A 15,798-nucleotide genomic window follows, 5' to 3' on the forward strand; every position below is an offset into this window, starting at 1 on the left:
TTGTTACTGTGCTGTTTCATATTTTGTTAACAATTTGAATCAAAAACACTAAATGCATTAACTTGCCCCTCCCTGGTCTGCTGCACTGGGGGAAGTTTTGACATCTCAGCGCATTTTTACTGGAGACCTGGAAGTAAAATGCTGGCATCAGCAAACCATGAAGCCAGGAAGCTGTAAAGAAGCAGAAGCACATTATTAACTGCAAAGTCACATACACAGTATACCATACTAAGTACATATTAGCAGCCTTTTTTTATTATTTACTAAATGCCAGAGCACTCAGCCAGGTACAGGACACAATGTTTATAAACCTCAGATCGGCCATTCCCATAATTCAAGAGCGTTTGGATTTGAGGTTATGGTTTCAAGTCCTACATAAATTATTATTAGTATAGCAATGCCTAGAGGCTCCATCTGAGGTGAGGACCCTATTGTGCCAGGCACTGTGCAAAGTAAGACATAGTCTCTGTCCCCAAAGGCAAAATAGACAAAAGGAGAGAGAGGAAACAGAAGCACAGAAGTGAGGTGACATGCCAGAATCATGCAGTAGGTCAGTGGCACAGCCAAAAAACAAACTCAGTGTCCTATCTACTAGACCACACTACTTCTCTAATAAAGATCCCCATAATGCTAGTTTTCATTGGCACCCTCTATTGCTGATATCATGGAGATACTCAGAGATTCTTTCCCATCACCATATTATAAGAACCTTCCTAGTACAGAACAACACAGATGAAAGAATTAGATAGCTGATAATAGGCTGATCCCAAACACAAGATCTGAACAGCGCAAAAGACATTCAGATTCTCATCCACTCCCAGATCACAACCCCATCTCTACCCCATCTCTAACCCTTATGTGCAAGGTTGAGAGGGCAGACCCTCAGCTGGTGTAGCCCCCGGTAGCCCCATTATACCAGCTGAGGGTCTGGCCCAAGATTTTTCATTCTGGGAAGTGAAAAAACTTCAGAAGATAAATGATTTTAAAAAACAATTATTAAACTTCCTTGAAAAAGTAACTTAGAAAAGAAAATGTAGCTTATGAGCTGACAGCCCATGCCTTTCCTCACATTGACCATCTTAAAAACAATGCGTCCTTGTTCTTAATGGATCATGGTAATTAGAAACCAGTATTCTCTGAAAGGTGTTTTGTATCAGAGTCTATTTTGTTTGTTTACAGGCCATAGTTTTGCCTAAATCCACACGCTTTAAATTAAGACCAATAAATCCCAATGAAAAGTTAACTGTGGTCATGAATTACTAGGTTAAAATGAATGGACTGGATTAATTTGTGACGTCCTAGTGGCTTGTGGCATAGCCCTGTTGTGATACAACAATGCTATTACCAAAAAATAAATCCTGCCCATGCACTGTGGAAAGAGAAGGAATGCATCCAGCTCTGGAAGACTTAGACAGCTGAGGAATTCAGTCTATTGATTCCTTTTGTACTCCAGAGGTGGGGCTCTGCCTGCAGCAGGCTGGGAAACTTAAAATTAGAAGACACCGTAATGAACAAGCTCTTTGCCAGATCCTTCTTGCCAAACGCTAAGCAGAGGAGAATTGCCAGTCAGCCCAAACCCTAAATGCCGCCTTCCCGACAGCAGACAAAGGAGTGGGATGCTTAAGGTCATTGATATCACCCAAAGTCCTGGAAATTGCTGAGTGAGGGATAATGAAAGAATGTTAGTATCCCAGACCTATCTCTGCCAGTGTGTCTCTATGCATCTCTCATCGAGGGTGGAATTACCCAATGCCCAGAGCCTAGGCACCAATTAAATCCCAAATTAAAGAGTAAATGTTCTGCCTCTGCACCCAGGCTCGTGATAGGAGGAAGGATTCTTCCCCAAGATTGGAGAGTAGCTGCACTGCTGTTCCATGGGGGCTATTCCTGTCCAATAGCTGAAATAACATCTGCAGGGCCTTGTGCGAGCCCTCTTCTCCAGTGTGGTGGGGGATGGGAGAATAAACACAGAAACAGATAGCTGTGCCTCGCCTGTTCCCAGGCCTGCCCCCCACCCCATTCCACACAAGGGGTCACGCCCTGCAGGGGGTGCATGGCCCTTGACAGCCCCTACTAATCCTGCCCACCCTTGGCTCAGTACCGTCACAGTGGTTTGTTGGCCACTGGACCTGCCGTGGCTGCAATCAGGTTTTGCCTCTACAAGGCTTAAAATGGTGCATAAGGGCTTGTGCAGGTCCTTTGCACAAGAGTGCATTTCATGTTAAAGGAGCCATGTCCAGTAGATAGGCCCAACCCTACATGGAGTTGGAGGTGCCCACAATTCTTCACGACTCCTTCCGGTCCATGGCCTGGATTTGTAGGTCTTCAAGTTCCTGACCTTTTCTCTTCAAACTTCCCTTGACAGAGTTTCCATCCTATCCTCAGTCCTCCATGTCCTATCTTGCTGTCCTCTTCCTCCCATGCTTTCTTTGCTGGTCGTTCTTCTCCCATTGTTTTCACGTCCCACCCACCTCCAACATGCGCTTTCCAGGCTATCAGTGAGTGACAAGTTCATCTTCTTCCTAATTTCTTCCATGTGTACTTTGTCTGCCCTCTGCTTGCCTGCCATTGTCCTCCTGAGTATATTATTTCTACTATCTGTATCTTTTCTTCCATCTCTGTAAGACTCCCTCTTTCCAAACAATAGAGCAGGCAGGGACAAACACATGCAGCCTATACTTCTTCCTTTCAGTTATTTACTTAATTGCTCCTGCCAATACTTAAAGTACTCCTGCCACCTTTTTCGGTGCCATCCAGGCACACTGGGTTCTTCCATTCCATTCCCCAAATCTCTCTCGGATGGCACTACGTGTTCTTCCCAAGTGCACAAAATCTTCTGATTCTGCTTCTCTCCTCAAACTTCACTCGCCAGCTCTTCTTCTGTATCCCCTACTTGCATAACGTCGTCTTGTTTGTGTTCACCATCAGACCACGGTCTTCAAACGCACATGCCCACTCTGATACCATCTCAGGTCCTATCGATAGAATTTAATAGAGAATGAGAATCTCTTTCACTTCCAGATCCTCTGCTGGTGTAAATCAGCATAGTTCAATTGACTTCAATGGAGCTACACCTATTTATACCAGCTGAGGATATGGCTCAATAGGTTTTTTTGGACTATCCTATCAAATGTAGTGAAGAATTACATTCCTACTATAAATTACAGGATAGTTTCACTCTTTTTCTATTTAAGTCTCTAGGACTTTTGAGTAATTGCAATAGGACCCTGCTGAGTTTCTACAACAGGGGTCAGCAACCTCTGGCACGCGGATCGCCAGGGTAAGCACCCTGGCAGGCCGGACCAGTTTGTTTACCTGCCGCCTCCGCAGGTTTGTCCAATTGCGGCTCCCACTGGCTGCGGTTTGCTGCTCCAGGCCAATGGGGGCGTTTGGAAGCCACGGCCAGCACATCCCTCGGCCCGCACCGCTTCCCACAGTCCCCATTGGCCCGGAGCAGTTGAACTGCGGCCAGTGGGAGTCACGATCGGCCAAACCTGCGGAGGTGGCAGATAAACAAACTGGTCTGGCCCACCAGGGTGCTTACCCTGGGAGCCATGTGCCAGAGGTTGCTGACCCCTGTTCTACAGCATCCTGTTGGTTTTATCCATATTAAATTCTTTACAGTTTTTCCATATGGACATCTTGTGATGGCATGAGAAAAGAAACATATTTTGAAGTGGACTGAAAGGAGGGATTGGGTTGGATTTAAACCTTCCCTGGTAGTTCTGGAAACTCCACAACAGCGTCAGCCTTAGTATGTGAGAAGCAAGTTAGAAACAGATTGGTTTCACTCAACAAACTTTATATTTTTTCCTAGGAAGACAGACATGTGAGATGACAGATAAATGCTAATAAGCCACTCCCATTAGCTGCTCCTACTGTCACTTAAGTCAATGGGAGTTTTTTTAATGTCTTCAGGAGAAGCAAGGTTGGGTCAATAGACTTTTCACTCATTCATAACTAGGGCCCTGATCAGCACATGTAAATTGCTGCACCAGCACAGAGCCCCATTGACTGGCAATGCCATGTGAGTACAACTAGAGTAACCAGATGTCCCATTTTTAGAGAGACAGTCCCGTTTTTTGGGACTTTTTCTTATATAGGCTCCTATTACCTCCCACCCCCATCCTGTTTTTTTCACAGTTGCTATCTGGTCACCCTAAGTACAGCATTCCACCCACATGCTATCAAGTGCTAGAAGGATTAGAGGTAAGTTGGTAAATATCTGTAGGGGTACGTTTGTCCCTCCCAAAAGGTGATGAAAGAAATGTCTACTGTTAATAGCTATCAATCACATAGGGGACTTTCTGTCACTAGTGGGGGAGGGGTTATTTTCTTTTGACTGCTAATGAATGTTACAGCATAACTTAAATGCACACAGGGGTCAAAGAAGCTACAATGATGAGGTAAAGTATCAGAGGGGTAGCCGTGTTAGTCTGGATCTGTAAAAGCAACAAAGAGTCCTGTGGCACCTTATAGACTAACAGAAGTTTTGGAGCATGAGCTTTCGTGGGTGAATACCCACTTCATCGGATGCATGTAGTGGAAATTTCCAGGGGAAGGTATATATATGCAAGCAAGAAGCAGGCTGGAGATAACGAGGTTAGTTCAATCAGGGAGGATGAGGCCCTCTTCTAGCGGTTGAGGTGTGAAAACCAAGGGAGGAGAAACTGGTTGCCAACTACAAAACTGCTAGGGCAGATTGGCAGAGGCCCTGGAGGTTTTTCGCCTTCCTCTGCAGCGTGGGGCATGGGTCACTTGCTGGAGGATTCTCAGCAGCTTGTGGTCTTCAAACCACAATTTGAAGACTTCAGTAACTCAGACATAAGTTAGGGGGTTGTTATAGAAGTGGATGGGTAGGATTCTGTGGCCTGCTTTGTGCAGGAGGTCAGACTAGATGATCATAATGGTCCCTTCTGACCTTAAAGTCTATGAGAAGAGGGCCTCATTCTCCCTGATTGAATTAACCTCATTATCCTCAGCCTGCTTCTTGCTTGCATATATATACCTGCCCCTGGAAATTTCCACTACATGCATCTGATGAAGTGGGTATTCACCCATGAAAGCTCATGCTCCAAAACTTCTGTTAGTCTATAAGGTGCCACAGGACCCTTTGCTGCTTTTAATGATGAGGTACAATCTTACGACTGTTTTCAGCTTCTACGGTCAGCTTCTACGGCCAGCCATAAATAGTATCTGAGGTTTTGAGTGGAGGGTTTATTTTCCATTTGCACAAACAAGTGGATAAAAGCAAATCAAAGTGTTTGTCTCTGGATGAATTTTTTCTTGTTGCCCTTAATATCATGAGAAACATAAAGACAATTCTGACAGACCCTTATGTAAGGGCTGCTGTCACCAAGGTTTGAACCTACAACCTCCAGAGTTAAAGTCTGAACCTCCCGAGGCTGAAGCATTAAACCTAGGAGTCAGATTTTCTATGGAAGCTTTCACAGACATATATGCTCTTTGGATCAAGCAGAGAGGGGAATACATAACACACCCAGAATGGTTTCTATGCCCATATTCCTAGGACAGATTAAATTTATCCCAAGCATTTCAGGCCCCCTGCTGTTCTAATCACATAAGACAAGCTCTCCCCACTTTTGTAACTGTGATTATTATTACTACTACTTACTAATACTTTGTATGAACTAGTAGGCGAGGGGTAGAAAATAAGACAGAAAAATATCATAATGCTACTAACTAAATCCATGGTGCACCCATTCCTGGAATGTTGTGTCCAGTTATGATAGCCTCATCTCACAAAAAATATATAGTGGAACTGGAAAAAGGTTCAGAGAAGGGCAGCAAAGACGTTCAAGGGTATGGAATAGCTTCCATATGAAGAGAGATTGAAAAGATTAGGGCTGTTCATCTTAAAAAACAGACGATTTAGGGGGGATAGGATAGAGGTCTATAAACTCATGAAGGGTGTAGAAAAAGTGAGTAGAGAAGTATTACTTACCCTTTCACACAGTACAAAAATCATGGGTCATTCAAAGAAATTAATAGGCAGAAGGATTAATACAAATGAGGAAATACTTTTTTCACACAATGCACAATTAACCTGTGGAACTCTTTCATGGGTTGTTGTGATGGCCAAAAGTATAACTAGGTTAAAAAAAAAGAACTGGGTAAGTTCATGGAGGATAGGTCCGTCAATGGCTACTAGCCAAGATGGCCAGCGATGGAACCCCATGCTTGGGGCAACCCTAAACCTCTGACTGCCAGAAGCTGGGAGGAGAAGACAGGGTAGATCTTTCCAAAACTGCTCTGTTCTATACACTCTTCCTGGAGCTCTGGTACTGGCCACTGTTGGAGGCATGATACTAGGCTAGATGGACCATTGGTCTGGCCCAGCATGGCAGTTTTTATGTTCTTACATATTACAGAAGCACCTCAGTGTCCCAGTCAGAGATCACGGCCCCGTTGTGCTAGGCACTGTACAAACATCATAAAAAGATGGTCTCTGCCCCGAAGAGCTCACAATCTAAGTACTATAAGGTTGTCATTTTGGTCATTACTACAACTGAACATAGGCCTTCCAGAGCTAAAGCATGTGCCCCTACAGCTTGACCTAAAGAACTAGCTGGAAGTTGTAGCAGACTCATGTCATCTGTGAACATGAACAGTGGGTTCAACTACTCTGCTATATTGGTGGAAATTCTGATTGCGTGACTGAGAAGAAAAAATCTGGGTAGATCTCTCCACCAAAAAAATCATTTGGTATCAATGCCATGGAGTTTATCTTTTCTCTCAGATCTTCCAAAGAATGGGAATCTCCTTTGTGTTTGAATCTTAGAACAAAGATGGTTGAGTCTTGCTATATTAGGTCCAGATCATCAAAGGTATTTAGGAGCTGGGCCCTGGATCCTTTCGCAATTTTGCTCCCAAATGAAGCCTCCCTTTCGGGGTTCAGATGAGGAAACCATTTATGTAGAACAGGGATATTAACATTATTCTAGCTGGGATGCAGAATTTGCTGCCAAAATAACGTCTCACCTCTCCAACAACCCTACTGGATGCGGAATCAAATTGAACATGCAACAGATATGGGCCAAACCTGGAACACTGCCTTGTAGCTGATCAAACAAGTTAATCATTTAAAACTATGTTCATATTATTTGTATTGCGGTAGCACAAAAAGCACTCGATTACTTCCCCATTTGTGCCCCATCAGCACTGTAAATACACAAGAAGACAAGGTCTGTTCCCCTAAGTGTTTTTTCAGCTGGTATAGAGCTCCACAATAGATCAAAGCCAATTTACACCTGCTGCCCCAAACAGTGGAGCCTCTTTAGTCCAATTGGTATTTGTTGGCACCATATCAAAGACCCTGGTTCTTTTCTGCATCAGAAGGAATGATGAGTGAATTGGTAAATTTGTGATAAGCACTTAATAGAAGACTTTATGCTCTCACAATGTGCGGCATCCCCATAACATGGATTGGTGTCTTAAAGAGGGATCTGGGAAGCTTGCAAGATTTTGTTTGGTTTTTCAGTAGCCAGACAAATGATTATGATCCATTGGGAGAATATACAAGTCATTTCTCTGTGTAATTATTTTGCACGTAGTGATTATTGAAAAAAGGCTAGAGAAATTACAGGAATTCTAACAAATTAAACTTGGAACAGCATTTCCAGCTGTTTGGAACAACCTCTATTGTGCTTTGCACAATGGCTCCATTAGCATTCCAAAGTCTATGATTGTTTATGCTCTGTACAATATCCTGTTAGTCATTATTTGTTGCCGGGATGGGCAAGAATGATCATGAGAGCTTGAGGATTTTGCAACAACCCCAGTTATTTGGCAGGTTTGAAAGACTATTTCTGGAACCTCTTTTTCCTTGCATGTTAAATCCACTTTAGTCCCTCCATGTTGATACAGTTTTAAAATAGAATAGCTTTCCTAGTCTGTGTTTATTAACTATTATTATTCATTTGTATTACCATAGTGCCTCAGGGCCCCATTCTGCTCCATGCTGTACAAACACACAGTATGAGCCAGGCTATGCCCCAAAGAGCTTACAGTCTAAACAGATAAGAGAGAAAAAGAGAGCGTTCTTTATTCCCATTTTACAGATGGGAAACTCAAGCACAGAAAGATTAAGACAATTGCTTCAGGTCACCCAGGAAGTCTGAAGCAAAGCCACAAAGGGAGGAATAAACAACCTCCATCTTCATTTAGATTAGATTGAACAGAGAGATCATCTGTCCCAATCTAGTGCATTTACCATCCTTCCTACCTATGCTATGTACTGGACTGACAGGTGCTGTGTGTAAATTACGTAGATTAATGCCCCAATTTTCAGAACAGCCAAGTACCACAAAATCCCACTGTAGTCAATGGGACCTGCAAAACAACTCTGAAAGCCAGGCCATTTATTTATGTATTTATTTCCCGTCTCATTTGTGCTCCTTTACTGGGATCATCACCCCTTGATCCTTTCTCTCCCAGTCACTCCTAATCAAAATGCAAGCCCGATTGTACTTGAGTGACACTAATTAGCTGCGTGGCCTTGAGCAAATCACTTCTGGACTCTGTGGCTCAGTTTTCCCACCTGTATAATGGGGAAAGCAAACTGTTAAGCACTTTGAGATCAACAGATAAAAAGCTCTGTGCATTAACTCTCCCTAAATCAGGGGCAAAGCAGGGCAAAGATTTTTAGCCAAAACATTTAGGTGTAAACTGCAAGTTCAGCAACACTAAAACATTTTGTGAATTTGGGTCCATTTTGATAAATTGTGTAAAAAAACCCAAACCCCAATTTTGATTTGTTTGGTTTGAAACAACTTTTTGTTTTGAAATTTCCTTCAATTTTAGATTTTTAAAAAGTCAAAAACCTTTAACATGGTCAAAATTGAAATAAAACATTTTGTTTTAGATCAAACAAAACATTTAGTCTAACAAGAAAGATTTGGGGTTTTTTTTAATTTTCAATTTACTGAAAATTCCGAACAATTTTGTTTTTGGCTCAACATGAAACTATTCCGTCCCCACCCCCGTTCATTATTTTGGAGTTGCTACCTGAGCCGAACAATATGTTTTTTGCACACTCTAATCAGGGGCCCACCAAAGCTGCTGAATTCACCAGTCCCAAAAGCTGGCTGTGCCAAAACAAAGTAATGGTCTAATAATCCTTGCAGCTAGGAGATAAGTTTTGGATAACTAGACATCTGGAGCATCCAACTTTCCTTCGGTCAGCACTCAACATGCCAGCTGACTTCAATGGGAATAAAAGGACTGCAAAGGTAGATCCTGAGTCTTTGCCTAATTGCAGCTTCTTACATACAGTGCAAAGGGAAGAAGCCACAAAGGGAGAAATAAATAACCTTCATCTTCATTTGGATTAGAAGCTGACCTCCATTAGTAGCAGCACTTTCACCGTCATAGTGCTTTGCTTCATAAAGTCCTGTTACAAAGGGCAAACACTGATTGCCTAAAACCTAACAACCTGCCCCCACTTCTGAGATAGGGAAGTATTATTATTCCCCTTTATACAGGAGGAAACTGAGGCACAAAGCAGTCATATGGTCAAGCCAAGGAGGGGCAGCATGGTCCAGTGAAAGGGGCTCTGGAGTGAGAGTCAGGAGACCTCAGTTTTATTCCACCAGTGACTCTGGGCAAGTCACCTCACCTCTCTATTTCACCTTGCACGCTTTGTCTGTAAGACTGTAAGCTCTTTGAGGCAGGGAATGTCTCTTACAACGTGTTTAGACAGTGCCTACCACAATGGGGGCCCAGTCTTGGCTGGGAACTCTAGGCACTACCATAATAATTATTATTACAGGAGGAGTTTAGAATTTGTCTTACAGGGAGACCAAAGTTGCAATGAAACCAGATTCAAACAGTTTTTAATTTTAATTAACCTTTCCAGTGTGTTAGCATAACCAAGAGTTTTGGTAACAATAAATGGAGCTGCCTGGTATTTTCAGATCTCTCTCTATGCAGAAAAATCAAGTGAGCAGCACACACAAGATCATATATATTTTTAATTGCAATTACATTGTATTGTAATTGTCTGTTGCAGCATATGCCAGTTATTCCATACAGACTAATGAATGACTGATAGAAAAACTACATTCTATCTGAGAGTGGCAGTGTGAGATGTTGTGGGAGGCAGCGTATTATAGTGGATAGAGCACTATACTAGCAGTCAAAGTACCTGACGTCAAAATCGGGACATATAGTCATCCTATCTAGCACAATGGGACCTGATAGAACCTCTTGATGCTACTATAATACAAATAAACAAATAATAACTATATAACCACTTTTTTGTATGGAATCATTACACCTTGTCCTCATATTAGCAGCCTCAAATCTTTCTATTGGCCTTTTTGGGGGACAGATCTTTTATTCAAAAGCCTGTTCTTTAAAGGCAGGAGCCAGTGGTGGTGAAATACAAAATCCAACCGTGAAGTTAAACCAGAAGCCCTGATTTTTGATGGACTCAAACAACTATACATAGGATCATTAATAGTAACAATACCTTGCACTTCATAGCACCTTCCATCTGAGGACCTCAAAGCACTTGAAACAGCAAGTTTAATTATTAAACACCTTAGATTTTAAAAAAATCTCAATTTTTTTTTTTAAATCTCATTTACTTTTCATGGTTTTTGTCTGCTTCTACTCCTTACACTTCACTCCACTTGGGCGGCAAAATTAAATTAATGATTTCAGTCTTTGGGCTTCACCTGGCCATCTGTACTCCAGCAAATCACTGGGAATTGGGGTGTTGTTATTATGACAATACTTTGTAGAGGCCCCTACCGAGATCAGAGCTCCATTGTGCTAGGTGCTGTACTAGCACATGCTCAGACATATTGGGTACGTTTACACCACGGCAGGGGTGTGAATGGCAGCTTGTGTAGACCAGCCTGCGCTAGTTGTACTCCCACTAAAAATTAAAATGAGGACACCATGACCCGGAGTTCACAAGCCTGCCTGACCCTCCTCAGTACATACTTGTTCATACAGTTGGTGTTGGAGCGTTGTGCCACAGCATCCTTCCTGCTATTTTCAGCAAGCTAGTACAAACACAACAACATGAACTACAAATCTCACCTCTGTCTGCAATGTAGCTGTACCCATAGCGTGAGTTATTCTCTGCCCAAAAGTTAACAAACTAAGTAGCCAAAGAATGGAAGGGGAAACAGAAAAGTGAAGTACCTTACCCAAGGCCATACAGCAAGTCAGTGGCACAGCTTGGCACAGAACCCAGATCTCCCACAGTCTGCTTCTTGATTAGGCTACACTGCCCCCAAAGACCTAACTGTGAAATGTTTTGTAAAGTAGGACGGAAACTTCCTGATGTCGCTAGTGATCATTTTAAGCCCAGCAACATGGAGCACGCTGTCAATAAGATACTACTGTGATAGATGCTTGTGGAATACCATAGACAGCCAGAGAGACATAGAGAGATTTGATTACTCTTAGTGTGCAGAACTACACGTGCCATTTAATGCAAGACAATTAAATTCCCTTTTTATCATCTGGATAGTTAAGAGTACAGAAAAATACCAAATGTGCTGGTCCTAGTTGCCTCGCTAATAATGTAGGCTGAGAATAAGGCAGGATCATTCTACACACCAGAAGAAAAGATGACTGTGCTTTAATGTATTTTGGATCAGATCCTTGGCTAATTTCACTGGGCATAGCTCCACTAACTCCAACAGAGCCATCGCCCATTTATACCACCTGATGATATGGCCCTTTGATTTCTGGACCAGAACATACATTATCAAAAATATATGGGTTCTTAAGAATATTGGTTGTGGCCATAATAATTCTCAAGTCTCCAAGCTAAAGATAGTTGAGTGTTACGACATCTTGGCTTTTGTTAGACAATTTACATTTTTCATAACTTCAGGGACCGGGAATGAATTTATTAATTATTGTTTTATATGTTGTACATTATCATCTATACAGAAATGTAGATAGGCTGTTCTTGGCTAGGTTATACACAATTGTAAGTGTGTTAATAAAACTATGTTGTCCAACTGAGGTGTGAAAGTAAATGGCCAAATTCAGACCCCGGATAATCAAACGCAAATCCACTGAAGCCGGTGGCCTTTTAGCCTTTTGACACAGGTCTGAATTTAGTCTAGTAGCTTGAAATGCTTTCTTTCCCCTTTCTTATATAAATATATTGAGCCTGATCCTCAGCTAATGTAAATAGATGCATCTCCATTTACTTCAACGGAGCTATGCCAGTTTATATCAGTTGAGGACCTAGCACTCAATTTAATACAATACACAGATGCAGTCACCTGGGAAACCATAAAAGCTACAGCATTCCTGCTAATGAGTACCAATCTCTCTTAAGTCATTTACCACAGAAGACTTCACACCACCATTAGGAAAAAGAACATCATATTGGTGCCAGCAGTATGCACAGCTAATGGGACACAATTCAAAAATTCTAGTGGATCATGCCATTATTTTGTGCCTTCTGAATTAAAGGTATAATGAAAATGTGACTATCAAACTGATAACATGCAACAAAACTTTTTTAAAAATACAGTTAATATTCTGCTACAATTCCTGATTTTTCCTCCAAATAGTCCCATATTTACAGTTTTCCACTAATATTTGAAATAGCTACTTTTTTCCCCACCAGACAAAAATTGCACCTTTTTATTACTATTTACAACACATTCCCAGTCTTCTATTATTAGTATTGCAAAGCATCATGAGTTACGGTTTGTATGAAAGATGCCACATAAAATTAAGTCTTGAATTTCAAAAACTTTCTTGAACTCTAAACTTGCAAACACATATGCAGATGAGTAATTGTATTTGTGATATTAATCTCACTTCGTTAAATGGGTCTACTTCATTGAACAAAGTCATTCACAGGCAACAATACTGGCAAAATCAAGCCTTGGGTTTTTGCAGTAGCAGATGCATATGAAGTATGATTTTCAGAGGTGCTGAGTACCCAACACTTGCATTAGATTTATGGGTGCTGAAGCTCAAGCCCATATCAACACTCCCCCAAGTTTTTTGCCTTGAATGTACCATCCACACCATTGGTGAATCAGCATCTGGGTACCAGCTATTCAAATTAATTCTTAAGAGACTAGAATTGTTTCGTAAGCACTTTTGGGGTGTGGACATGGGGGAATACTTGGAAGAACTCTTTCCTACTTTGCTACTAGAAGTTTGTCAGATTCCGGGTCCACTCTTCATTCACCTTGACGCTTCAAAGCTAGTGTTTGTCACAGGAAAGCACAGAGAGTGACAATAGTTCTTGACTTAAAACTAAATAAATCTTGTTTGAGTTGATTTCTTTTAATTTACTTGAGAAAGATATTATACATGATCAGCCAGAGCTATCGCTTTCAATATTTTGTTGTTAAGGGACAAAGAGGTGCTTAATTATACCGTGGTTTGACACATTAGCAGGAACCTGGGACTAAGGGCCAGGACCAGGATTTTCAAAGAGGTCTAAAGGAGATAAAATCATTTAAATGGGAGTTGAGTCCCTCTTTGATAATTCAAGCCCAGATTCCTACAGACCTATGCAAGATTTACTCAGGCAAAATGCTCATTTCAGTCAACTGGCCAACTGCTAAAATTCTTCCTCAGCCAAAATTCCCACTAAGAGCATATTGCCTGAGTAAAAAAAACTGGGTCGGGCCTTCAGAACTGAGCCCCGGGCGAGTTTTACCTTCAGTAAATCGGCAGGGATTTGGCCATCAGGGTTGCTGCCCAATGCCTGCTCTTTTGCATACAATTGCATTTTATCTTGTTGTGAGCTGCATTCATCAGATGGGTGGGGCACTGTGCTAGAATAGTGCTTGGAAATGCCTAAGAAACAAAAAGTCAGCTTCCATCAGCAGATGGAAAGGAAAGATGCGGGGGAGGGAGTGTGTGTGAAGCAGTCCTCTCTCTAATTCTACCCATTCCCCCCCTCCTCCGCCCCGCTCCTGCAGAAGAATACAGGGACATAGTCTGGCGATAAGAGGCTAGTACCACCTGCTGCCTCAGTTAGCACTGGCACATGCAGCAAGTTGAATGCAATGAGGAGGCATGATGCGAAATGGAAGCCTGATCAGAGATCACCTCCCCGTCCCCCCGCCAGCTTAACTCGTGTGTAAGTTGCAGAGTCCCTCTCAGACACACCCAGAGCCATCCGCACCCACCTTGTCATTGAGGTTCTGCAGCGCCTCTTTGCCAGCAGCCGCCCTGATCTCCACCTTTCTCCCGAATTCAACAGATGGTTCCCCTCCCTTCCTGCCCTGCCGGGAAGAGAGGGAGCGGGAATCTGAGCCCAGGTGGGCCACATCCCTCTGCTGGGCCACGATCCTGCTGGTTCCCCGTCCCACCGACAGCGAATCGAAATCGATGGTCTTGTTCTCCAAGGAGCCTTCCACCGGGCAGAACATGCCACAGAATTTCTGCCGCGGTTTGGGGCTGCCTGAGCCCAGGTTCTTGAAGAAGGCTGGGACCTCCTCTTCTTCATTCTGCCGCCTCTCGGCCATGGCTCCGGGGGGCTCCCTGCTAAAGAAAAAACAACAACAAATAGGATCAAAATCCCCCCCTTGAGAGAGAGACCAACAGGGGTGTGCCTTGCAAGGTTTGTATGTCCTGCCCTCACAGAGGAGAGGCTGGCTAGCTAGCTGGGTCCATGGAGAGGGGAATGCAATGCAAAGTTGAAGGCAGGCAGCAGCTCCTGCTGCAATCAGGAGAGGAGATTTCAAGTTCCCAGCCTCTCCAGATGATGAGGGAGGGGATGAAAAAAAAAATCCCTCACTCTGCAGCAGAGATTGGGGCCTGATCCGGAAGTGATGTGGGGCTGGCGAACTGGCAAATGGAGCCGAGCTGGATTGGAGCAAGAGGCCCTCCCCGGAACGTGCTGCTGCTACAAGTTGCTCCTAGCAGCGCCCTTCCCCTGCTTGGGGTGGAGGGCGTGTTAGCTGCAAGGGATCTACCTCCCCCCTCCTCAGCCCCCTTCCTCTACCCCCCTGCAAATGAAGCGTGGCGCTAGCCTATTGTTCCTCACTTTCTCCAAAGGCAGCAGCTGGAGGGTGAGCACCGCAGGGGAAGGGGAGGGCGAAATGCTGAATCATATATGGGGGGGGGGTGTCAGCGGTGCCCCGGCTCGTGCAGTGTCCCCTGGAGAGGGTGGTGGAGGGAGAAAGGCAGGAGGCCAGGTGGCATTGGAAACAGTCAGAGATGGGGGAGAGAAAGAGAGAAGGAAATTTGCCCATTAATCAGGACTTACCTCCGGAATTAGTGACCTTGCAAGACAAGGAAACACCCAGCAGTGCCAACCCCGCCACGCACCCCCGATCTCACTTCTGGGGGCGGGGGGCAGAGGGAAGGCACTATATGGCTGTTGAGATTTATTTTAATTATGGTTAAAGGCTAGAGAGAGCACGCGATAAACCCAGCTCCTGCCCTTGCGAGCAGAGCCCTGGGGTGGGAGCGTGGAGTAGGGTGGGAAGGGAGACACTCAAGCCCCGCTGATCAGCTGCTCGCTCCGATAAAAAGGAATCGCCCATCCCTGCTCATCTTGGGGGTTTGCCCAGCTCGGCTTCCCAGGCGCTGTCCCTTCAGCACCCGCCTGCCCTCTGCATGACTCAGAAGAGATGCGGCTGCTATTGTTATGGGGAGAGGAGGGGATCAGCCACATGCAGGTACTGAGGGAGCTTGCAGGATGATCATGTCCATATTGCAACGCTCCCATCCTTCCACCCTTTTATTATTTAAGACTGTTGCATTAGCTGCTGGGTTACAGTCCACACCCCCCTTGTAACATACGGAAGTTCTTGGCTCCCATGCCTA

The 15,798-nt window shown here is 43.7% G+C and overlaps 1 protein-coding gene across 4 annotated transcripts in view; it reads right to left on the reverse strand.

The window, feature by feature from the left end:
• DPYSL2 (dihydropyrimidinase like 2) overlaps positions 1–15,460 on the reverse strand; it is a 105,276-nt gene extending 89,816 nt beyond the window's left edge. Inside the window, exons 1-2 of one of the 4 annotated variants that reach the window (XM_030552011.1) lie at positions 15,236–15,460; positions 14,154–14,511 (exon numbers count right to left, since the gene is read on the reverse strand). In XM_030552011.1, the coding sequence (XP_030407871.1) occupies positions 14,154–14,492 (339 nt within the window). In that variant the 5' untranslated portion in view covers positions 14,493–14,511; positions 15,236–15,460. Of the gene's footprint in view, positions 1–14,153; positions 14,737–14,764; positions 14,866–15,013; positions 15,026–15,235 lie in introns of those variants that run through there. The other 3 variants (XM_030552012.1, XM_030552010.1, XM_030552013.1) reach the window with 3 other exon arrangements.
• Positions 15,461–15,798: the final 338 nt, after the last annotated feature.

This window comes from Gopherus evgoodei, chromosome 2 (genome assembly GCF_007399415.2).
Source record: "Gopherus evgoodei ecotype Sinaloan lineage chromosome 2, rGopEvg1_v1.p, whole genome shotgun sequence".
Lineage (NCBI taxonomy): Eukaryota > Metazoa > Chordata > Testudines > Testudinidae > Gopherus > Gopherus evgoodei.